At 43.2% G+C, this 26,900-nt stretch overlaps 1 protein-coding gene across 1 annotated transcript in view; it reads right to left on the bottom strand.

The window, feature by feature from the left end:
• Window positions 1-26,900, bottom strand: part of b4galnt4a (beta-1,4-N-acetyl-galactosaminyl transferase 4a) — a 717,903-nt gene that overhangs the window by 66,684 nt on the left and 624,319 nt on the right. Inside the window, 3 exon segments of the mRNA XM_051923408.1 lie at window positions 8,004-8,325; window positions 8,328-9,254; window positions 18,506-18,579. Of these exon segments, the coding sequence (XP_051779368.1) occupies window positions 8,004-8,325; window positions 8,328-9,254; window positions 18,506-18,579 (1,323 nt within the window).

Here is a 26,900-nt window from a genome sequence, read left to right as displayed (position 1 = left end):
CGTCATGCTAGTCTGCTGATTTCTCGTTCAGTATGCACTGCCTGCTCATGTGCCCACCCCCAACTCGTCACATAAGTTGTTTTCGTCTTTGCACAGTCCACATGCACCTGTGAGTCACGTAGACTCTTCATTGTTCTTTGCTGTACCGACCATGGTAGTAGCGAGGGGCGGGGGTTAGAGTGTGTGTACAAAGGGCAGGGACGTAATCAGTGCAAGCGTATAAACCGCTAGCCAACCCGTGGTGTAGCATACACCGCATAATTATGTATTGATGGGTGAACACTTCCTGAACGACACAGTTGTCCAAACAGAAGTGAAAACAAAATTGAGCCCGGTGCATTCTTTAAGTGCCTTGTAGCGCAGTGGTAGTGTTGCTGATTTGCAGTAAGGAGACTGTGCAAGATTTTGGGTTCGCTTTCCGGTTCCTCCCTGTGTGGATAGCGCTTTGAATACTGAAAACACCGGTATATCAATGTAATGAAGTATTATTATTCTTATGTGTCCAGCGCTCTCTCTCTCGCACGCGCGCGCCTGTGTGTGTGTGTGTGTGTGTGTCGCTCGCTGCACGTGTTCCTGCAGGCATACCAGTAAGTGAATGTAAAGATGGAACTCTGGAGAGAGCAACATACAACTGTCCGTGACTGAACACTGGTTTTGACAGATACATGCACATCTTTTTGAAAGTTTGGCCCTGTGCCTTATCAATTGTCATGGAAAAGGCAAATCTAACAGGAAATTGTCTTCGTGTTAAAGTAAAAGGCAAATTATCCGCGACAAACAAACTGTTTTACACGCTGCATACCAACTCACGGCGTAGTATACGCTGCATAAACACACCGCTTTTTTAATGTTTTTTAAACAGAGGGAAAAAAATGAACATTTGCAAAATCCGTAACGCTGCTTTCAGTAAGTACAATGCACACAAGTTTAATTTGTCGGCCACTTTTTGCCAGCCGTCTTTTCTGGTTTGGGCTGCTTTTGCAGTGTTACCGCTTGTGCATATTAAATCTTGAAATCCTTCGAGTAACTAATTAACTAACTAATACCCACCCACTCACATACACAGCTTGTGTGAAAAAAATGCGCCCGTTCTTTCATCATTTTGTTGCAGCCTATCAAAGACTTGCTGATCATGTTTTCTAGAGTCAATATACATTGGCTTTTCACTCAGCGCGGGGGCGCGCATTCATCTCGGATTATTACATCCCACTAGACTAATCTGCTACACGGCTGCGTTTGAAAAACCGACTTATCCCGGATGAGTTTCACCGGCATTAATGATTAGGAATCTGGTTGGAACAAAACCCTGCAGCCACAGGGGTTCACCAGGACCGAGTTTGGCAAACACTGCTGAACAGAGACGAAACCGACTCAGGTGAGGAGTTGGGGCGGGCAAAGTAGTTGCAGCTATTGATTATTCAGTGTTGTTTGCCTGGGTGTTTTTAAATGCATGTTGAGATATCTCTGCACTCGGAACATTTTTGAACAAATCGTGCATTGAAAGATCTGTTTGGAATGTGTTTCTTCAGTGGAGTGGGTGTTCAAATGTGCTTTGAGAGATTTCTGGCGCGTGAAGTTTTTGGAGCAGTGTTGACACTGAAAAGAATTCATCAGGGAATGTGTGTTGAGATGGTTAGTAAGGTATCTGCGTGCGTGATAAGTGTTTGTCGCAAATTTTGCATACAAATGTTTGTGTTGAATGGATCTGCATATGGTTGTGGAGATCCATCTCACCTGTGAAGTCCTCGTTACAAAATGTGCAATTGAAGGTGAGTGTGGAATGAGTTTGCAAGTGTTTCTTGAGAGCGCGAGTTGTTTCGAAGCATTACTGGCAATGTTCACATTGCATCATTCGGTTAGTGTTGTGTTTTTTTAAATGTGCGTTCAGATATCTCTGCACTCGAAAGCTTTTGGAACAAAAGCTGCATTGAAAGTCCTGTGTGGAATGCGTGTGTTCAGGGGAGTGTGTGTTTAAATGTTTTTCAGGAAGAAGAGAGTGGGGAGGTGATGTCACATTAGTGTGGCGAGCAAGTGGGTGTGCACCCTGTGTGCACATACCGACAGCGTCAAAAGATGTCACCAGAAGGTTATCACGTGTGTATTTGAGAGGCATGAGAACCTCGTAATGCCCATGATCCAAAGGACCGCTAAAAAGCAGGGATATGGAGAGACGCTGGGCCGGATTGTAAACTCGAGGAGAGGCATGAGAACGTTCTTGGAAGTAAATGGTGATAGTAGCTGGAAGGATTTGGGACATTGCCACAATTTCTGCCTCGCCACCATAGACTCCGGACGTATTCATGTAGTTAGCGTATTGTTGAGCAGATTGTATAACAATGCCTCTGTGACTAACAACAATGGACACCACGTCGCCGAAGTTATCCCAATGTTGGCAAACAAAGCTAACAGCCATGTTGCGAAGTTCAAGAGCAACAGTTTCGTCGATGACATTTTTCCAGAAAAACCCGACTGATAGAAACAAACAGTTACCTGATGCAGGAATTGCTATAACATTGAAAGAAGTTTTTTTCCATGAAATACATTTGAAGCGGTAGCCATGGAGGGCAAAAGAACAGTCAACGTGGCTCATAGCTGACCAAAGCGAGTGAGTATGTGTTTGATGAGCTGTTTGAGTTGGCGGGCAGTGCTCCGATGTGCGATCCCGATCACGTGGGAAGAGGGGTAGAGTTTCTGGGCGGAGCTTCATTGTTCCTTTCCCATGGTTTTCGATGGTGGACGTGGTCGGGTGTCATAACCGAAAAGAATAATGAAAAGTCAACGTGGCTCAGAGGTGCATGTGGACTCCTAGCACAGACGAAAGTGACTTACGGGGTGGTCAGTGAGTTTTTGTGTCCGGGCACATGAGCAGGCAGTGTGAATGCCTAGAGAGCGAGGGTAGACATGGGCCAGGGAAAAAGGAGTGTTGGTGGGCGGGGAAACGTTTTCTGTGTTCCTGCAGGACCATCTAAGAAGACGCATGTTTGTCGCGGATGTGAGTTGCTGTATGTAGCATGTAAAACAGTTTGCTATAGTGCACGCGGTTGTGCGTCGTAACTGAAAAGTCAACGTGGCTCAGAGGTGCATGTGTACTGTAGCACAGACGAACATAAATGACGGCGTTTTTTCCGAGTCGTCGCGTCCGAGTTGGTGGGCGTGGCTCTGCGAGTTGTTGTCGTATCCAATGGTCTTAGAGTTGGTGGGCGTGGTTCCTTCCTGTGTGCGCCATTGGCGTCTTACTTGTCGGTGGTTTAGTGAATCCACGCCCCTTCCGGCGTGCTTTCCATTGGTGGCTACTTGTCGGCGGCTTAGTAAATTATATATATAGATTGTATTGTATTGTATTCTACTTTAGTACTCCATATTTCTTTGTTAAATGTATATACTGTAATTGTTTCCATTTTACTTTCTTTTTAGTAAGTTACAGTGTTAGTTTCTATGCTGCCTCATTTACATTGCATCTGTTAGTGCAGAGGTGATCGTCTGTCCTGGAGGGCCACAGTGACTGCAAGTTCTTGTTCCAATCCAATTGCTTCATGAGAGGTCAATTATTGCTGAGGAAGCACTTGTTGCTCAAGCAGCGTTTTTTCTCATTTGTCAAGGGGCATTCCCTGTTTTTAATTGCTTCTTATTTGCAGTAAGAGGCAAATGGCAAAGAAACCAGCAGTTCTTCGTCTACCTTGTCTCCATTAACCCCTGTGTGTAGTCATTTTCATCTATGCACACTGCACTAATTTACGCCATAAGCTGTTAATGAGGGGCGGCTGCACCAATCCCTGTACATAATTAATTAGCCCAGTTCCCTCATTAAGCACTCCATGGCCTCATGTCTTTTGTGAATTGCCTCACCCACCATGTACATCCCAGTCACACCTCCTCTTTAAAAACTGCACTAGCCCTTGTGCCTTTGGCTCTGTGATACAGAATGTTTAATGGGCTCAAATGAGGTTAGTACTTCACTATTCCTTTTTTTATTTTATTTTTATATTTGTTTGTATTTATGTTGATGGAGAAGTATAGAGAAGGCCAGAAGGAGTTGCATTGCGTCTTTGTGGACTTGGAGAAACATATGACAGGGTGCCTCGAGAGGAGCTCTGGTATTGTATGAGGAAGTCGGGAGTGGCAGAGAAGTACGTAAGAGTTGTACAGGATATGTACGAGGGAAGTGTGACCGTGGTGAGGTCTGCGGTAGGAGTGACGGAGGTGGGATTACATCAGGGATCGGCTCTGAGCCCTTTCTTATTTGCAATGGTGATGGACAGGTTGACAGACGAGATTAGACAGGAGTCCCCGTGGACTATGATGTTTGCTGATGACATTGTGATCTGCAGGTCGAGGAGATCCTGGAGAGGTGGAGATATGAGAGGAGAGGAATGAAGGTCAGTAGGACCACTAAGACAGGATACATGTGTGTGAATGAAAGGGAGGTCAGTGGCATGGTGAGGATGAGGGGAGTAGAGTTGGTGGATGAGTTTAAATACTTGGGATCAACAGTACAGAGTAATGGGGATTGTGGAAGAGAGGTGAAAGAGAGAGTGCAGGCAGGGTGGAATGGATGGAGAAGAGTGTCAGGAGTGATTTGTGACAGACGGGTATCAGCGAGAGTGAAAGTGAAGGTCTACAGGACGGTAGTGAGACCAGCTATGTTATATGGGCAGGAAAACAATGGCACAAGAGACAGAGCTGAGGTGGCAGAGTTAAAGATGCTAAGATTGGCATTGGGTGTGACGAGAATGGACAGGATTAGAAATTAGGACATTACAGGTTCATCTTAGGTTGGACGGTTGACATTACAGGGTCAGCTTAGGTTGGACGGTTGGGAGACAAAGTCAGAGAGGCGAGATTGCATTGGTTTGGACATGTGCAGATGAGAGATGCCGGGTAAATTGGGAGAAGGGTGCTAAGGATAGAGCTGCCAGGTAAGAGGAGAAGAGGAAGGCCTAAGAGAAGGTTTATGGATGTGCTGAGAGAGGACATGCAGGTGATGGGTGTGACGGAGCAAGATGACGGCTGACAAGGGGAGGTGCACAGTGTTGCTAAACCAGACGGACTATCATGAGAAAATTTTGTCTCTGCTTTGTGACAAAAACACTTATGAACCCCTAAAACGAGATCCAAGTAGTGGTTACAGGAACAAGGTGATAGATTGTCTCAACGCTAGTGACCAGACCTCATACCACAGATTATACCCAGGGGAAGCTACACCAAGTCTGTACGGTTTACCGAGGATACATAACAGGAATGCACCGTTAAGACCCATTGTCTGCATGATCAATTCGGCTACATATAACATCTCAAAGTTCCTGGCCGCGGTCCTCAACCCCGTTGGTAGGCAGCTCAAAACACCATTGTGGAGAAGGTGAGAGATGTCATTATGGAGGCAGAGGAAACTATGGTCTCATATGATGTTACATCTCTATTCACTTGCGTTCCAGTTATGGAAGCAGTGGAGGTGGTCCGAAAGAGATTACAGGATGACCCCCACATCAGTAAAAGGCCAACTCTCAGCACCAACAAAGTGTGCCTGCTCTTGGAACTGTGTCTTCAATCCACATATATTTTATATACAAAGGCCAGTACTACAGGCAGAATCATGGACGTGCCATGGGTTCCCCAGTTTCACCTCTTGTGGCCAATCTGTATATGGAAGAAGTGGAAAAGAGGGCGCTATCATCCTATCCTGGAACACCACCGAGCCATTGGTTCAGGTATGTGGACGACACCTGGGTAAAAATCAAATCTCAGGAGGTACCACAATTCACTGAGCACATCAACTCAATGGACAAACACATCCAGTTCACCAGGGACGACATGAAACGTGACAGGCTAACTTTCTTAGATTGTGAAATTACCATCAGCAATGGGGGACATTTGAAAGTTGATGTGTACCGTAAACCAACGCATACGGATGAGTATTTAAGGTTTGCCTCTCATCATCCACTAGAGCACAACATAGGTGTCATCAGGACTCCACAACACAGAGCAAACACCAAACCCACAGACACAGCGGCCAGGGAAGCAGAAGAACATCACATCAAAAAGGCCCTGAGAAAATGTGGACGTTTGTCAAAGCAGGGAAGACACCTGAAGAATGCTCTAAGTAATCCAGGAGAGTGCGGAAGGACAACCGCTGCCTCAGCGAAAACCTTTGGTGATCCCTTATGTGTCAGGAGTATTGGAACAGCTGAGATGCATTTTTTCAAAACACCAGGTCTCGGTGGCTTTCAAACCCCAGAACACGCTACGGCAAAAATTGGTCCACTCCAAGGACCGGGTGCCCCGGCACAGACAGAGTAATATAGTTTACGCAGTTAAGTGCCAAGAAGATTGCCATGAATTATACATCGGGAAAACCAAACAACTACTGGCGAAGCGGACGGCACAACACAGAAAAGCTACCTCGTCAGGCCAGGACTCTGCAGTCTATTTACACCTACAGGACAGTGGTCACTCTTTCAGTGATGAAGATGTGCACATCCTGGACAGGGGAGGAACGCTGGTTTGAGCGAGGAGTCAAGAAGGCCATTTACGTGAAAAAGGAACAACCATCTCTGAACTGAGGAGGGGGCCTAAGGGTACATCTTTCCACCATCTTACAATGCTGTGATTGCAGCCATTCCCCAACCCTCTGTGAATGGTACTCATTGCCATTGATCAATGGACAATTTGCATATCAACGATCACTACGGCCCATTGTTAGTCAATGCTGCTAGTTTCGGTCCTTAGGCAAAGGTACCGTTTATAAGGTTGGAGAACCCTGCAGTGAGGAAGTCAACTTGGATGAGTGATGTAACGTATCTCCCTGGAAAAGAACGAGTCCAGATGAACAGAAGCAACTTTCTAGAATTTCCTTACCTGGATTATTGAGAATGCATCCAGACAGCAGTTCTTACCGTTGTGGTACCCAAGAGATCATATCAACGTTGTACGCTAACCCAATTTCTTTTTCTTCGGGTATATTCTTCAATAAAAGCGCACTTGTTCTGTTATACATGTACTTTTTGTGGGAAAGTGTTTATTTGATCTTAGGGCTTCAGTCTTCACACACTTATACATCTGTCACGCACGAGTGCTTGGGGAGCAGCTTAAGGCCCCCGATTTGCACCGCCACCATAGAGACCCCCCCGGACGACTCAAAGAGCTGCAACACTTTCGGGTTCCTTTCTTCCCTTCTGCTTTCCCCATCGATGACGTCAGACTCCTTCCCATACTCCACCAAGATTTTCCCAGCATCCCACGTTCTAATTCTCCCGGTCCTTCCCTATAAACTGGTCCGTCCTGCCTACCCTTCAATGTCTTATGAGTTTTCTGAAACCACTGACCAAGATTTTATTACAGTATACGGGCTAAAACCCTAAACCTTTATGTGTGTCTCTTTCTCGTTTATTTACAACACGTCATGTCAAAATTTTGTTGTAGTACTAAAACATGAAAAAAGTTTATCTTTTAGGTATGTGTTCAACATTTCTTGCATTTCCTGTCATCCTACACTTACATAGATCTTTCTAGACACGGAACACACATGAAATGCATGTGTTCCAAATAGCGAGATATTATTTACCCTTTACAGCTCCTGGGAGAATTTTTTGTCTGAGTTGGCTGCCTGCTGCTTGTGCTGATCGACACATTTGCAAAACAAAAGACGCTGATGAGGAGGTGCAAAGGGATTTAAGGTGGGCCGGGATTACGAGTTTTTTCGTAGGCTTCAGGAATTCTAGTGTTAAATCATGGACCATAAAAAGAAATTTTGGAGGAAAGACATGTAACGAGGTGAACGCCTTTGCTTGGGTACCCCTGCTCGTATGCTGTAGAAAGACGTGCCCGATGATGGATATACACTACTCATTGTACATTATGATATTGTTCATACTTACACATTATAATAATCATCATGTTATTAACAGATGTCTTTAAAACACATTTGATTTAATGAGACCCAGCAACAGAAGACTCACTTGCTCCAAGCACCTTCCCACCCCTGCATCAAGCCCTTTCGGGTTCCTCACCCTCCATTCTTCTCGTTGAGCTTCTCCATGTACTGCGCCAGAACATCCACAACTTCGGACTCACTTAGCTGTAGATTCCCAGAGACATTACAGCGCAGATCATTCCAGTCCGATCGCAGCAGCTCAAAGTCCATGGTGTTGACGGTGAACGTGCGCTGCCAGTTAATGGCCTCCTCGACCCAAGGCTGCCGAATGTCAGAGTCCTCGTAACTGTAATCAGACAAACCTCCTTCCTCGGCTCCATCGGCCGGCTCTGCATCCAGCAGCTGAGACTCTGTAATCTCAGAGGTTTTCATATAGGATGTCACTCTGGCTTCTGAGGAAGGGTATTTATGGAGGAATTGTAGTCCGTCTTTGGTTTATTCAAGGAAGATGCAGGGAGTTGCTCCTGGCTAAACAGCGGGTTAGTTAGGCAACTGATGGTAGTGACACCCTTACCATGTGCCTCATCCTTTTTATGCAGAGAATTCCAGATTATAGTACCCGTGGAGGACTTTCTCCCCGGTAAACCATCCTTGGTGTCATTATTGCCCAGCCAAGGAGATCTGCTCTCTCTAAAAGGGTACTTATTTTTCATCTGAATGGCATTTGTCAATCCCTTCTTACCAAGCTTGGTGCCAAGGTTCACTAACTTAGTCGTTTTGCCAATCTGGTAGAGGAACATTCCAGGAAAGACCTCACGTGGCTGCCGAGGTGGGGTGCTTTTCCGGTTGGGCCGCGGCCGAGTGATATAGACTTTGTTCTGCTCTTTCTTTGTATCTTTAGAATTGGTGACTCCAGAAAGGGGGGCATGGGCAGAATTGGTAAGAATCTGCTTGGCCCGGTGGGTCAACTGCGGAAGCGAGTTGGGTTTGGTATTTTTAGGCACCACCAGTAAATCACTTGCCCTCTTGTTCAGGTCATCTGGGCCGGTCCTAATCCAGGAGAGTGATTTTCCTCGAACTATTGAGGGTTGGTTGAAATCCACGTCGTCCTGGTTGCCAGCGTGATCAGATGTCACTTCAGATGGGCTTTTCTGCCCCTCTTTACCATCATAGTCTTTGGCACTATTGGCTTTTTGCCTGCTTCTGAAGGTGTAATCAACATCATCATCCCCATAGTCAACTCCTGAGTCAGCAACTGATCTTCTTCTGTCTCTTGGCGATAAATGCTGCTGAGCCGAGGTGGCATTTGTCTTGAAGGTGACTGCTGGTTTGTCAGTTGGCAGAGATTCATTTTCTGGATCGATCCCTTCCTCTTCTTCCAGAAAATCTACACAGAAAAGGAAAAGGAAATGTATTAGCACTTTGCATCTCATGCTTACCGAGGACCTGGAGGAGGAATGGGACGGGCACTGAAATGGGTCTACAACCCTTCAAACAGGAGCGTATAATCTTCCTTTAGTGTTGCGGATTCTTTCCTCCTTGCAGTATCACACCTAGGGAACGACATTATATTTTATTGTATATATACTGTGAGAGATGGCCAGGGCCCATACCTGGTTGGGACACCTTCTATGCAAAGGGCACAGTCTCCCCCAGAGCCCTAAGTGGTTGCAGTGGTGCCTCGGATTCCCATAGGGCTCCATGGGAGTTGGAGTTTGGCACAGCCCTGTTGGGTTCCATGGAAGCCACCAGGGGGAGCTGCAGAGCCCCAGCTTTGTCTGACTTCTGTCACACCTGGGAGTGCCTCATGGACCTCGGTAATGAACCACCTGCCTTCATTCAGGGAGCCAGAGTCGGGAGGAAGAGGACGAAGCTTGCTGGAGGAGGAGTGGAAGCAGAAAGAGAGGAGAAGAGAAAGAAAGTGCTTAGGACTTTGTTTAGTGTGCTTGGGAAACTCCCCTGCAAAATAAAATGTGAGTGTTGCAGAGACATGTGCCTGTGTCTGCTTGTGTCAGGGATGGCAAGCCACTCTCTCTCTCTCTCTCTCTCTCTCTCTCTCTCTCTCTATATATATATATATATATATATACAGTACTGTGCAAGAGTTTTAGGCAGGTGTGAAAAAATGCTGTAAACAAAGAATGCTTTCAAAAATGGAAGTGTTAATAATTTATTTTCATCAATCAACAAAATGCAGTGAATGAACAAAAGAGAAATCTAAATCAAATCAATATTTGGTGTGACCACCCTTTGCCTTCAAAACAGCATCAGTTCTTCTAGGTACACTTCCACACAGTTTTTGAAGGAACTCGGCTGGTAGGTTGCTCCAAACATCTTGGAGAACTAACCCCAGATCTTCTGTGGATGTAGGCTTCCTCACATCCTTCTGTCTCTTCATGTAATCCTAGACACACTCGATGATGTTGAGATCAGGGCTCTGTGGGGGCCATACCATCACTTCCAGGACTTCTTATTCTTCTTTACGCTGAAGATAGTTCTTAATGACTTTGGCTGTATGTTTGGGGTCGTTGTCCTGCTGCAGAATAAATTTGGGGCCAATCATACACCTCCCTGATGGTATTGCACGATGGATAAGTATCTGCCTGTATTTCTCAGCATTGAGAACACCATTAATCCTGACCAAATCTCCAACTCCATTTGCAGAAATGCAGCCCCAAATGTTCAAGGAACCTCCACTATGCTTCACTGTTGCCTGCAGACACTCATTATTGTACCACTCTCCAGCCCTTCGACGAACAAACTGCCTTCTGCTACAGCCAAATATTTCAAATTTTGACTCATCAGTCCAGAGCACCTGCTGCCATTTTTTCTGCACTCCAGTTCCTATGTTTTCATGCATACTTGAGTCGCTTGGCGTTGTTTCCACGTCGGAGGTTTGGCTTTTTGGCTGCAACTCTTCCATGAAGACCACTTCTGGCCAGACTTCTCTGGACAGTAGATGGTTGTACCTGGGTCCCACTGGTTTCTGCCAGTTCTGAGCTGATGGCACTGCTGGACATCTTCCGATTTCGAAGAGTAATAAACTTGATGTGTCTTTCATCTGCTGCACTAAGTTTCCTTGGCTGATCACTATGTCTACGATCCTCAACGTTGCCAGTTTCTTTGTGCTTCTTCATAAGAGCTTGAACAGCACATCTTGAAACCCCAGTCTGCTTTGAAATCTTTGTCTGGGAGAGACCTTGCTGATGCAGTAGAACTACCTTGTGTCTTGTTGCTGTGCTCAGTCTCGCCATGACATGAAACTGTCTTCCACAACCTCACCTTGGTAGCAGAGTTTGGCTGTTCCTCACCCAGTTTTAAGCCTCCTACACAGCTGTTTCTGTTTCAGTTAATGACTGTGTTTCAACCTACGTGTGACATTGATGATCATTAGCACCTGTCTGGTAGAATTGGTTGATCAAACACCGGACTAGAATCCTACAAAATCCCTGACTTTGTGCAAGTGGACCTATAAGAATTGATGCTGGTTTGAAGGCAAAAGGTAGGAACACCAAATATTGATTTGATTTAGATTTTTCTTTTGTTCGCTCACTTTGCATTTTGTAAATTGATAACAATAAACAATCATTATTTATATTTCTGAAAGCATTCTTTGTTTACAGCATTTTTTTCATACCTGCCTAAAACTTTTGCACAGTACTATATATATATATATATATATATATATATATATATATATATATATATATATATATATATATATAATATACATATATGTACAGTATATATATATAATATATATATATATATAATATATATATATAGAGAGAGAGAGAGAGAGTGGCTTCCCATCCCTGACACAAGCAGACACAGGCACATGTCTCTGCAACACTCGCATTTTATTTTGCAGGGGAGTTTCCCAAGCACACTAAACAAAGTCCTCAGCACTTTCTTTCTCTTCTTCTCCTCTCTTTCTGCTTCCAATCCTCCTCCAGCAAGTTTACAATGGTTCGTTCATTTGATAGCATGTAGATCGGGGTAATTACATTCATGGCATTCGTAGTCTGAATCACACACACACACACATATATATATATATATATATATATATATATATATATATATATCTTATAATAAAATAATCCTGCAACAAGAAAAGACTTTTTGGAAGATTTTTTCAGGTCCTGCAATTCAAGACTTATGCCAGGAGATATTTTCAACTCATGTCCTTCTCTCAACTATTTTCAACCATATCCACGTTCCTCTCACCTCTCATTCGTGTGAATGCTTTTAACAGACACAGTTCCTGCTCTCTTAGCTCTTATAAATTTTTATGTTTTCCTCACTTTAAGCTCCCAATTAAAGAAGACATATTGTGTCCAAATCCTATTGAAGAATTTCATCACGAAGGGTTATCAACAGAAGACATGAGTACACAGGCATTCCTAGCACCGAGAAACGATGAAGTCAAATGAAATAAAGCCAAAAATGTCAATCGGTTACACAGCAAATTGGTTAAATTCGTATCAATACACTCTGCTGAAACGGATGGTGGTGATGGTGTGGAAGATGAAAACATCAACTTACAATATCATGAAGAATATCTACAACCGTTAACACCGTCTGGTCTTCCACCGCACAAATTACTGTAGAAAGAAGGATGTATCCAAGAAAGGTAACATTACACAACAAAGGAGATCTCGATATGCCATTCATATTAAAACATTAACCGTTTCCTGTTAAAATTGCTTTGACAAAGAGAATTAACAAATTTCAGAGCCAAACAAGTCATTTTATTTAATAGAGAGAAAGAAATGAAATTCGCTCACGGGCAGTTATATGTTGCGTTGTCACGATGCAAGTCCAAACACAGAATCAAAATTCAATGCGAGATTGACAAAAATTTAATTAAAAAAATTGTTTTTACTGAACTTTTACAGTAAAAGTGTAAGTTTAAAAAGTATTGGTGCATTAATTTCAAAGCCAAACAGAACAAAATTGCATTATCTATCAACGAATAACTCTAATGGAACATGAAATAAAATTTACTTTCAATTACTTTTTACTCTTATTTATTATGGTTAATTACTCGCTGTAATGTAAAATAGTTAGGTCTATTATGCATATGTAACAATTTCCATGAAAATAAAAATCTGTTTAACTTATACAACTGCATCCCCATACGCGGGCAACAGAACCGCAAAGAGGCTAACATGTAGCGCAGGGGTTGGCGAGCGAAGCAAGCAGGGGGCCAAGCCCCCTAGTACATATATATATGTATATATAGTGATGGAACTGGAGCGCCAGTCCCGGGTTCAGACAAAGAATATTTATTAAACATAATACCTCTCCTAAAGTAACCAAAGCACAAGCGACTTTAGTGTCCCATTAGGCTTGTTCTACTTTCATGTCTAACTAATCAACCCCCAAGTCTCAAGGACTGCCTCAGGATGTGACATTTATTGCCTCAGACTGGTTTAGTAAGGGAGATTCAGTGCAGAACACTCTATGAGAAATACCCCTGGATGAAGGCCATAAGACAACCCAGCTGGTAACCTTCAGCTAATTGCATCCACTACTTGAGGGCAGGTGTGAATAGGCAGTGTGTGCACCCATTGGTCTGTTTGGGATTGGTTTTGAATCAGAGGCCATTCTGTACCACAACGCCCCATTTTGGTGTAAGGATTTGAACGGGAATGTATAAAGATGGCTGTTTTACCCCTCCCTCTCTCTCTCACACCATGGCCATGAAGAGAACACAATGAGGAGCACAACTCGGCAGCCATATTGAGACACCATGCAGCCCGTCCTGAAGAAAGCTGACTAGAAACGATGATTTGACTTGACCAGAGACATTTGAGTAAGTCTGTGTGTCGCCTGAAACTACACATCTAGCATTTATCAGGTTGTATGGTTGCCAATATTCACATGTACTGTACTTCATTATTATTTTAGGAATATTATCAACAATACATTACTAGAATATTGTTGTGGGGTAATTTAATTTATGTTTTGTTCGACACAAGACAACAGATGAACTACATTTAGGACAAATCAAAGCAGGTTTTCTTCCCTTACACCTCACTTTTAAAACAGCTGTTCCAACATAGAAAGGAAGACATGCTGGTGGCTCAATTACTTTACAACCTGGGAAAGGAAGACTGAGCCAATGCCTAATTATTTTACAGACTGGGAAAGGAAGATCTACCGACACCTCAGAGAACATAAAAGGTTTTATTGTTTGGGAAAACGGACAGTGAATTAATTCTTCATATTGACAGCCAGCCAATCAGAATATCTATCAATCACATCTTGCAAAACCCCCGGTACAATTTTAGAATAAATATGAACCATGTGAGGAGTAGGGGAAGTAAGGAAGGAGGGAGGAAGAAGAATGAATGAAGACGTCACTGGTCGTCAGAAAAGCATCATGAACATCGATTGCTAGATCACAAGCCACCTGCGACATTCATCCATGTCATCTCTACTTCTTTCGTAAGCTTTTTCTAAAGACTATATATATTCAGACTTTCCTATGTTCTGTTACCCTTTGTTCCAGTGGTATTATTATTACTCTTGTAATAAATACCATGCTGCTTTTAACTTTCTATGCTTTGCCTTAATGTCTATAGAGTGACTGAAATAATAAGTTAGATTTCTTTGAGCACCAGGGGCCTCATGTATAATGCCGTGCGTAGAACTCACACTATAACATGGCGTAAGCACAAAAGCGGGATTGTGCGCACGCACAGAAAAATCCAGATGCAGGAATCTGTGCGCACGCAAAATTTCACGTTCTTCCACTACATAAATCCAGATCAGTGTGAAAAGTAACGCACGTGCACGCGCCTTCTGTCCCGCCCCAACTCCTCCCACAATTACGCCTCTTTGAATATGCAAATCAATATAAATAGCCTTCCGTGAAAAGACAATGGGAAAAGCACAGGGGAAAATATAAGAATTTCAGCGAATACGAAGTGGAGGCAAAGGAAAAACGTACTATTTGTTGGTTTAAACAGTGGTATAATCAACAAAAGAAAGTTGATCGAGTGACAGAGTGTCGGAAAAACTCGAAAGATCAAATTCACAAAGTCGCACAGTGCCCGAAATAAAAAAGAAATCACATATCAAAGTCGCTGTGAAAAGGCGAGTCGTAGCCCACCGTCTGAGTGTCATATGAAAGCTTATTAGGGTACAGACAAAAAAAATAGGCACACAGTGGGAAAAAAGCATGAAATGTCAACTTTAATCTCGAAATTTCCACTTTAATCACGTAGTTTATTTTGCCATTAAAGTAGAACATCATAAACTTCATCTTAAAATCGTTTATTTTACTAGTTTCTCAAGTAGCACGTTAAATGCTTGGTTCTGTATTTATTCTTCTATGTGCTCTGTGTGTGAATCACTACGTGCTTCCGTTCTTTCTCTTTCTCCGACAGGACACATAATCCATTACATTCGTGATATTACAGCTCTCTGAATAATTAAAATACTGAGATGTATATGTGATATCATTTTCATGATGATAGGAATGAAAGCATGTTATTAAACATGGGAACACGGTGGCGCAGTGATTGTTCATATCTCACGCAAGAGGCTTGCTGCACCATGTGCGACCTTCGATGAAATAATTTATTACAGCAGTACTGTCTCTTTCAAACGTACTAACCTCCAATTCCTGTCTTTACTTTTCTTTCTCCAAATACACAATCGCCACACAATCAGCTCTGTAATAGACGTGAAGCCATCTGTAAGCTTAGAACGCCGATTCTTCAAAACTTTTAAGGAACATTGAAATATCTTCGTAGTACACGTTTAATTATTCTATCTGTCTATCCTTCCAGTGTCGCGTCAGCACCAGCAATAATTATTCGCAAGGCAGGAGCAATCCTTGAACTAGCTATATGCTGCGGCACCGTGTCCTCACATGTTTAATTATTAACAATACAGATTATTTAAATGAAGTTAAAGTTTTATCTGTATACTATAAGCAACATATTTTGCTGCATTTCATCATAAATATGATATTGTCATCATACGCGCTTTATAAAGTAGCGCAGGTTGTGCAATATTATAACTGTAGTGCAAGTTTACAGTGAGGTGATTGTACTTATGAGTACAAACAGTTCTACAAGGAGCACTTGATGGACTGATTGAGTGCGTTTATAGTTCTTGGGATGAAACTGTTTCTGAAACGTGAGGTCCGTACAGGAAAGGCTTTGACGCTTTTTGCCGTGGTTGAGGTAGTGTGTGCTTGAAACTGTATACTGATAATTCTCTTTCCGATCATCTGCTGCTGTGATTTCCCACTCAGATACAGTGATATAAATACTCCGAGTGGTGCAGTGAGAGTAATATGGAAAAAGATGATCTGCTGTGGCAACCCTTAACGGGAGCAGCAAAAAGAAGAACAAGATGCAGTGAGCGTAACAACGCTAAAGCAGTTATGGTATTTGGAATACTATGGCTATTCCCTGGCCCATTATATTGCTGCAGGTTAATTACGATCAGATGCATTACACTAATAAACAATATGCAGTTAGTTTCAGTGTATTTATAAAGCCGCGTCAGGAATGTGGGTCTAAGAAAGAAAGGGTGATCACACAGGAACAGTAGCACTGCTTTGACGCTGGGTGCCGCCAGTCTTCAAAAATTGCGTACGCCAAGGTATGAGGTACCGTGGAAATGTGCGTGGCTTTACGCCAAGTTTAGGTTTTATACATCGGGATTTGAGCGTGGAAACATTCGTATGCAATATTTCTGTGCATACACACCGTTTATACATGAGGCCCCTGGTGCGGCCGGAGGTTTGCCATACGCTTTGTGTTGTGAGGTTTATTAAGGCTGAGGGTGAGAGCTCCACTCAATAGTAGGAAACAGTACGTAAAGTAAGGTGTTCTTGGCTGATAAATGGCCTATAGTCATGAGTCTTTGTATGTTTAAATGTATTCTTATAGACAAAAAGTAATATTTAGGTATGCGATATCATTAAAACATCGTATGTTGTTCGTGCCGATAATAAGTAAGTCTCTTGAAGTGCTGAGTGACAGGCTGTGTTATTCCTAAAAGCACTTGTGTGGTTTAAAGTGCTAGAGGTTAACCAGCTGTGTGTGTGTCATTCGTAGGGCACTGTTGTGGTTAGGGTCTGTGTGTATGCATATTGCTATGTATGTGTGTGTTCATCTTAAAGAGCAACAGTAAACCAACCCGATAACGAACTTGATGAGAACACTTACCTTTGAGAGAACAGGTAAAGACTAAGTAGAGGGAAATATTACAATAATACAAATGTGTAACTTAACTCCTGCTTGTCCTAATTGCCTGAGGTTATAGATTGTCATGCACGTTCACATGGGAGGCAGCTAAAGGGCTTCAAAGAGGGTAATTCCAATGCTGGCCTAGGGGAAGGCAGAGTGCAGAAACTCTTAATCTCTTTCTTGTGTAGACCAACTATGGGAAATTCCGCCTGAGCCCGATGACATCACTTCCTCAGACCGGCTTTTTATTGTGTTTGAAAATCAGTTCTGTTTTGGACTCAACTCTGTAAAGACCCATCATTATTGCTCTTTTGCCTTTTCAAGCAACCCGTTTTGAAGTGTACGGGGTGGCTACCCTAAACCTTCTTGTGGTGTCTCTGGATTCATTTCACAAAATGTAGAAGGGAAGATGGGGAGAAATGCTAAAGTACAACAACTTATAAACAGTGGCAAGTCTATGGGATGTGAGGCATTCGGATAAAGTCTACACAATAAAGAATACTGAAAGGGACAGTAGAGTCATCCTAAATTGTCCCTAGTGTGTTTGGTGTGTGGGTGTGCGTGCCCTGCCCAGGGTTTATTCCTGCCTTGCGCTCTGTGTTGGCTGGGATTGACTCCAGCAGACCCCCGTGGCCCTGTGTTAGGATATAGTGTGTTGGACACTGACTGATTGACTGACAGTAGACTCTACCAAGACAAATCAGATGGTATGGTCATCTTATCCAAAACAAAGACCGCTGAAGTGGGAGAGACTGCCCTTTGTCTCAACCTACAGTGTAATCGACCATGCAGACAACCCAAGTGATGAAGTGATGACTGAAAAACGACATTCCCAGAAGATGCTGGAGATTGGGTGAAATGGAGGGAGGTGGACCCTACACTAGAGCGGGATGAACACTAAGGAAGTAGATGAAGAAATGAATTTGTAACTGGAGTCACACACAATGTTTCTCCATTCTTCACGTTTGCAGCTTTGCCCAATGCTTTCTCGATGGGCGATTTTAAAATTCCATAAAATAATGTACAGCGTGCTCTATTCAGGATATCTCAATGACAATGGAACTCGCTCGACAAAGTGTGCCAAATGGCAAGAAATTCAGTCCAGTGGGAATTTAAATCTCTAGGACTGTATTTTGTCAGATGGTGATGACGTCAGAAGAGATCTCAATGATCTGATTTGATGCCAGTCGACACAGACTGGGCAATCAGCATCCCATTGTTGTTTTTTACATTTTTAATCTTTTGGTGATTTGAAAGGTGTGTGAACTTACATTAACCCGAGAGAGACAAACCTGACATAGTGTGGGGAGATCACGCTTACCTTAAAGAAGTCTGCACACGTTTAGGAAAACTCTGGTATGGCCCACCACCATTGTCATCCCAAAAAACTCCCCCTGCTTGGACGCCCACCAATGCTTACCATCTGGATTTGGAAAGAAGAAAGGCCTATCATCTTCCTCTTCGTCCATCTTCATGTATTTATAAAATCCAAATCTGTTAAAGCAATAAGGAGTGTTAAAAACTGAAATTTGTCTGCCCTTCTTAGCTTTGTTTGACCAGAGGATATCAACTCTTTGGCTATGAGAGGATGAAGGTGGGCTTGTTGTAAAGTTTTTGTTCATTAACATATGTGGACATATCAAGATTTAAGCTTGTTTAAACAGCATCTATAGACAGACGGTGATTTAACAAACAGCATGCCAAATTTACATTTTGAGGTGTGATGGTGCGGGTCCTTCACTTCCCATTTCTGAGCCTCTCGAACCCGACACCATCGATAGTCATAACCGGGATGAGCTATGCAATGAGGACACCACACGAAGCAAGGGGAAGGTGCAAAAGTGTTAAGTGCTTTTATTAAACAAAAATCAAAACAGTGTCCAAATAAATAGTGCAGTGATTCAAAAATACTCCATAAATAAATCTCTCTCCATATAAAATCCAATGTCTGTCTGTCTGTCTGTCTGTCTGTCCACTTTTCACGAGAGAACTACTTAACGGATTTAGATCAGGTTTTTTGCTATAATTTGCTTGAACATTCCGGTGGATTTTGCGACCTTGCTCATCGCACTAAGTATCATAGTTTGCTTACAGGGGTGATATACCTGCGCTAATCCGAGACAGAGGCACTGGGCAGAGGGGAGAGGAGGCAGGGCTCTACTCACTCATGCGCCAACTTCGGGACATAACCTTACCTCCGCTTAGCTAGCAAATGAGAGAACTACTTCACGGATTTAGATCGGGTTTTGTACTATAATTTGCTTGAATATTCTGATTGATTTTGAGTTTTCTCTTCACGCTAAGAATCATAGTTCACTTGTGGTACCGATTTATTTGTGCGAATCCAAGAGAAATACAGCGGGCCGAGGGGAGGGGAGTGGGGACCTCCTCACTCACACACTTCCGCTTAGCTAGCGAACGAGAGAACTACTTAACAGATTTAGCCTGTGTTTTTTAGATAATTTGCTTGAATATTCTGGTTGATTTTGCGACTTTTCTCATTGCGTTATGTATCATAGTTCGCTTGCGGTACCGATTTATTTGCAGTCACGCGCCAGCCTCGGGGCGTATCTTACCTCCACTTAGCTAACGAGTGAGAGAACTAATTAACGAATTTAGATCGGGTTTTTTGCTATAATTTGCTTAAACATTCCGGTTGATTTTGCGACCTCTCTCATCGCACTAAGGATCACAGTTCACTTGCAGAGGCGATATATTTGTGCTAATCTGAGAGAGAGGCAGCAGGCCGAGGGGAGAGGAGGCAGGGACCTTCTCACTCATGCGCCAGCCTCAGGGCATAACCTTACCTCTGCTTAGCTAGCAAATGAGATAACTACTTCACAGATTTAGATCGGGTTTTGTACTATAATTTGCTTGAATATTCCGCTGATTTTGAGTTTTCTCTTCACGCTAAGAATCATAGTTCACATGTGGTACCGATTTATTTGTGCGAATCCAAGAGAAATGCAGCGGGATGAGGGGAGTGGGGCGGGGACCTCCTCACTCACGCACTTCCGCTTAGCTAGCGAACGAGAGAGCTACTTAACAGATTTAGACGGTGTTTTTCCGATAATTTGCTTGAACATTCTGGTTGATTGTGCGACTTTTCTCATTATGCTATGTATTATAGTTCGCTTGCGGTACCGATTTATTTGCACTCATGCGCCAGCCTCGGGGTGTATCTTACCTCCACTTAGCTAACGAATGACAGAACTACAAAACGGATTTAGATCGGGTTTTTTGCTATAATTTGCTTGAACATTCTGGTTTATTGTGCGACTTTTCTTATTGTGCTATGTATAATAGTTCACTTGCGGTACTGATTTATTTGCACTCACGCGCCAGCCTCTGGGCGTATCTTACCTCCACTTAGCTAACGAATGAGAGAGCTACTTAACAGATTTATGCTGTGTTTTTCTGATAATTTGCTTGAACATTCTGGTTGATTGTGCGACTTTTCTCATTATGCTATGTATTATAGTTCGCTTGCGGTACCGATTTATTTGCACTCATGCGCCAGCCTCGGGGTGTATCTTACCTCCACTTAGCTAACAAATGACAGAACTACAAAACGGATTTAGATCGGGTTTTTTGCTATAATTTGCTTGAACATTCTGGTTGATTTTGCGACTTTTCTCATTGTGCTATGTATAATAGTTCACTTGCGGTACTGATTTATTTGCACTCACGCGCCAGCCTCTGGGCGTATCTTACCTCCACTTAGCTAACGAATGAGAGAGCTACTTAACAGATTTATGCTGTGTTTTTCTGATAATTTGCTTGAACATTCTGGTTGATTGTGCGACTTTTCTCATTATGCTATGTATTATAGTTCGCTTGCGGTACCGATTTATTTGCACTCATGCACCAGCCTCGGGGCGTATTTTACCTCCACTTAGCTAACGAATGACAGAACTACAAAACGGATTTAGATCGGCTTTTTTGCTATAATTTGCTTGAACATTTTGGTTGATTTTGCGACTTCTCTCATTGCGCTAAGAATCACAGTTTGCTTGCAGAGGTGATATATTTGCGCTAATCCGAGAGAGAGGCTGCGGACTGAGAGGAGGGGGAAGCGTGACGTCAGGAGTGGGGAGCCAGGCAGGGACCTCCTCACTGTCCTGTTTCACTACTATGCAGGCGAAGCCGTGTGGGCGTCTAGAAATCCATAAAAGCAGGTGAAAAGTGGGGGATAAAATCACAATAAATAAATCCATTAAAAGCAGAGGTTAAAAACACAGTCCCTGGCTCCGTCATGTTCTTTTCAGTGACTGATGATCCCAGCCCACCTTCTTCTTCATCTCCCCGGCTCACCCATAACTCGTGCAGCCGGCAGAGACTCAGCAGCCACGATCTTCATCTCCTTACCCCCATCTTGGCTGCCTCTGTTGGCGTCCAAAGTCGGATCTCCTCCTGTCATCCTTCACGCACCCGCAGTCGTACCTCGGATACCTGGGGAGGTCATCAGTCACATTTGCCCCACTCCACACCTTTGATCAGTGGGGTGAAGCAGCCCCTAGAGTGTCACGAACTACGCTCCTTCACAGGGCCCCTGTTCATGCTGCCTACCCTCTCTAGGTGGCTGGATTGTCCTGACCGAGACTGCTCTCCCACCACATTTGAACCTCTGACCTTTTTCTCATTCTATTTTCCTACCCCTCGCACTCACGCATCTCCTTTTATAGGGGGATGTTGCACAGGTGTGGCGATTAGCAGCTCCCGGCATCAATTACGGCATCTATAGACAGACGGTGATATAAACAGCATGCCAAATTTACATTTTACGGTGTGATGGTGCTGGTCCTTCACTTTCCATTTGGGAGCCTGTCGAACCCGACACCGTCGATAATCATGATCGGACACGGGCGATTCCTCACCTGAGCACCTTAAGTGCAGAAACGCCCGCACCCACATCACACCTGAGAACCACTCCCGCCATGCTACCATGCCCCCTCCTCAAGCCACGAGTGCGGCAATTAACTATTTAAAAAAGCAATCAACAGCGGACTTCACTTTACCACATGCGGCCCATTGTATAATTTAAATAAACATAAATGCTAATTTCACATGTGGAAAAGTAAGTCCACATCTCCATTTCTCACTACCTTGGATACCTCAAATTAGAATCAGACCCTCATTAGAGGGGATCTTCTGTGACGCTGTCTTATGTAAACCTCAGCCATTTAGTTTGGTTTGCTCTTTGTTGTTGAAAGTTTGTGTCATTGCCATGCTGAGATCAAAAGAGCTCTCTGAGGCCTTCAGAAAGAAGGTTTGAGATTCCTGTGAGTCTGGGAAGGGATTTAAAAACATCTCCAAATGACTGGACATCAACCACTCCACAGTCCAGAAGGCCAACCACAAATGGAGAAGATTTCAAACACCCACTAGCCCGTCCAGGCCAGGACATCCAAGCAAGTTCAGCCCGAGAGCAGAATGCATGATGTTGTTGCTCAAGAGTTCCAAAAGTTCATCACTGGACCTACAGGTAGCTCTTGACACTGCTGATGTCAAAGCATATGAGTCTACCGTTAGGAAGAGGCTGCAGATATTAGCTCTACATGGAACATGTGCCAGGAGGAAACTAAAAGGAACACCAGGGCATGAATATACTTTGCCCACAAACACCCAGGAAAAGACCAGGAATTCTGGAAAAATGTGCTCTGGACAGATGAGTTAAAGATTGTTACTTAGCCAGAGCACATTAGAACAATATAGACAAGAACAGGCCATTCGGCCCAACAAAGCTCTCCAGTCCTGTCCACTTAATTCCTCCAAAATAACAACAAGATGAGTTCTGAACGTCCCTAAAGTTATTCGTTCCACCATATTTACCTGGTCACTTATTCCATGTGTCTATTAGAAGAACTTCCTAATGTTTGTGTGAAATTTCCCCTTAACAAGTTTCCAACTCTGTCCCCATGCTTTTGATGAACTCATTTTAAAGTCACCGTTGTGATCCACTGGACTAATTCCCTTCATCATTTTAAACACTTCAGTCAGGTCACCTCTTAATCTTCTTCTCCTTAAACTCTAAAGGCTCAGCTCTTTTAATCTTTCTTCATAACTCATCCCCTGTAGCCCTGAATCAGCCTAGTTGCTCTTCTCTGGACCTTCTCTAGTGCTGCTATGTCCTTTTTGTAGTCTGGAGACCAAAACTGCACCCAGGACTACAGATTAAGCCTCACCAGTGTGTTCCTCCTTGGACTTGTGCTCTATACGTTATGCAAGTTTTACCAGAAATTGTCAGTCGTGGTCTTCATTTACATAAAGTGATGGATAGCACCAATGAGGTAGCATCCCTCTGGGATGGGTATTCATCTGTAACATAAAGACAAGACAGAACAACTTCATCCCACTGTTGTCCTGGACTCAGTGTAGTTGCTCTTCTCTGGACCTTCTCTTGTACTGCTATGTCCATTTTGTAGCCTGGAGACCAAAACTGCACCCAGGACTCCAGATTAAGCCTCACCAGTGTGTTCCTCCTTGGACTTGTGCTCTATACGTTACGCGAGTTTTACCAGAAATTGTCAGTCGTGGTCTTCATTTACATAAAGTGATGGATAGCACCAATGAGGTAGAATCCCTCTGGGATGGGTACTCATCCGTAACATAAAGATAAAACAGAACAACTTCATCCCACTGTAGTCCTGGACTCAGTCTAGTCGCACTTCTCTGGACCTTCTCTTGTACTGCTATGTCCATTTTGTAGCCTGGAGACCAAAACTGCACCCAGTACTCCAGATGAGGCCTCACCAGTGTGTTATAAAGCTTGAGCAGAATTTCCTGTGACTTGTACTCCACACATCAAGGCGCTATATAACCTGACATTCTGTTAGCCTTCTTAATGGCTTCTGAACACCGTCTGCCACTTGAACTCTGTACCAGAAGACATATTTGGCAAAAAAACTAAAGACAGCATTGAACCAGAAGCACCTGATAGCTACTGTAAAGCATGGCGGTGGAAATGTTCTGGTTTGGGTCTTCTGTGGTGAATTACAGTCTGGGCAGCCCACCATCACAGAATCCACTAGGAATTCTTCATTGTACCAGAAGGTGCTTGAGGACAATGTGAGACCATCTGTTAGAAGATTGAAGCTCAAATGAAACTGGATGTCGGAACAGGACAATGACGCTAAACCTACCAATAAATCCACCAAAGAATGGCTGAGAAGGCAGAAATGGAGGGTTCTGGAGTGATGGCTAAGTCAAAGCCTGGATCTGAAACAGGCTGTGAACTCAAGACATCCCTCAAACATCACACAGCTGAAAGGATTCTGCATGAAGGAGTGAGAAAAGAAAACTTTCTCCCACTTGACAGACAGAAACTTATTTGTCTCCAGGGGGGAAATTCGGTGAAAGAGACGGCTAGGCAGTTATAAGGGAAGGGCGATTTGAGGAGGAACCACCAGCTATTAGAGCCAAAGGGGGAACTTATTTTTTCCAGGAACGGAAATGGATGGACAGATGAATGATACTTTATTTGTCCCCAAGGAAAATTAAAATTTCACAGAAACTCAAAAATATATACGAGGTGTGATCAAAAAGTACGGTGAATGTTGATGCAGAGCACCATCCAAGAGCAACGCAAAACAATTCAATGGAGGTTCTGACAGGTCCATCCTAGAGCCGAGTTTGTGACCAGTTTCATCTTGTTTGATACTGTCAGTCGTTTGTTGAGTTCAAGTGTGTTTTTCAAGTTTGTCGTTAATAATGGATATCGAGCAACGCATTAACATGAAATTTTGCTTCAAATTGCAAAAAGCTCAGGAAACCCATCAGATGTTAAAATCGGTTTATGGTGACACTGCACCGACAATTAAGACTGTTTACAAGTGGTCTGATCAATTTCATAATGGATCTGACTCGGTTGAAGACGAGAAAAGATCAGGACGTCCTTCAACATCGATAACCGAGGAAAATGTTGAAACGGTTTCATTCTTCATCATGACAACACTCCTTGTCACACACCCCTTCTAATATGACAATTTCTGTCGAATAAAAACATTACGCTATGTCCGCATCCTCCTTATTCGCCGGATCTGGTACCATGCGACTTCTGGCTGTTCCCTAAATTGAAAATGACCATGAAAGGCAAATAATTTCAATTCATTGAGGACATCCAGGCAGCCACGACAGCCCAACTCTCGAAGGAAAACTTCCAGAACTACTTCGCAAAAGTGGCAGGAGCGTTGGGATAAGTGCATTCGAAGTGGAGGAGAGTATTTTGAGGGGGACTAGTAGTTGTAAATCTTTTACTGCAATAAACGTTAATTTTTTAAAACATTCACCGTATTTTTTGATTTTGATCACACCTCGTACATAGAAATAGTATAATTAAAAACAAACAATAACCCAAAAACACACATAAGTACTTCTGGCTTGGAAATAGAATATCTGTTCATTTCTCATTGAATAAATTATGGAAAATTGTAATTATTTTTTTAATTACATTCTCTTAATCTAAAGATACACTTTAAATGAAGATCAACTCTTGATATGTCCACATATGTTAAAAAACAAAAAAACAGCATTTCATGGGGTATACTGACTTTTTCACATGGCTGTAAAAATGCAGAATGGTCAATAAATAAATGATAATTAAAACTGAATCATTCAAATTAAGGATTAAACAAGGAAAGACAAACAGAATACATAAACGAAAAACAAACAAGTGTAGAAATCAAAGGGCAAAGATGATTGAATGTCTTATACCAAAATTCAGAATCAAAATCCTTAAGACCAAGATGGACGTGGAGGACAGTAAAGTCCCCCGGTAATGAGAAGCACACTTCTGTGTGGGTGTTAGTGCTGTGTTGAGACTCCAGATGTTCAATTTGTGGTCTGGAACTGAATGCTGGGAAGATGATATGTGTGTAAAGAGTCCAGTGCTGGGTGGCATCTGATGTTGATTTTGAACCCTGAGGGGAAATTGTCTTTTAGCCTGACCTGTATGGTGACAACTTCAGGAGACCGTGATCAAATCCTGACCCATCACTGCCTGTGTGTTCTTCTTGTGTGGGTTTTCTCCCCTTGGTGCTCTTGTTTTACTCCTCCACCTCAAGAATATGCCAGTTAACTGCCAACTCTAATTTTTTTCCGTAGCAGCAGTAGTACCACCTCAGCATCCATACCTCCAGCACTCACAAGCCTTAAGACCACGACAGAGCTTAAAAATGGAGAAATCCAAAACTGAGTTACTGCAAATGTTTCCAATAGTGGGATATGAAGAATGAAAGCTAAGAATCTGTGCCAATGGGTGACTTAAATAGCCCTCTGGTATCTATTACAGCACCTGAGGGGTCCCTCAATAAACAACAGACCATTCCTTAATGTATCCATAGATACATTTGAAATTACTTATCTAGAAACATCTTGCTTTATGTAGTCTGTGAAATTTTCAATCAGCAATATTTCCAGCTGAGGAACTGACCAATTGGCCCTGCAGTGTCCTTAGGGTCTGTATGTCAGCAGCCATACCACATGTGCTTCAGAAAAGGGGTCATCAACCTGAAACTAAGCCTGTTTGGGTCCGGGCAGCACTTGGATGGGAAACCATCTAGGAAAAGTTTGTGCTGCTGCTGGAAGAGATGCTGGTGAGGTCAGCAGGGGGCGCTTACCCTGTGGTTTGAATGTGGAGTGCAGTGACGGGGCCACTGGGCTGTAAAAATGGCGCCGTCCTTCAGATGTCAGAGGTCCTGACTCTCTGTGGTCATAAAAGATCCCTGGGCATGCTTCATAAAGAGTAGGAGGAATCCTGATGTCCTGGCTGAATTGCCCATCGCAGCCTAATCATTCTGCCCCCCTCATCATCCCCT

Source organism: Erpetoichthys calabaricus, chromosome 2 (assembly GCF_900747795.2).
Source record: "Erpetoichthys calabaricus chromosome 2, fErpCal1.3, whole genome shotgun sequence".
Classification (NCBI taxonomy): Eukaryota; Metazoa; Chordata; class Cladistia; order Polypteriformes; family Polypteridae; genus Erpetoichthys; species Erpetoichthys calabaricus.
The sequence above is the reverse complement of the archived record's forward strand: the minus strand, read 5'-3'. Positions and strand labels throughout refer to the sequence as shown.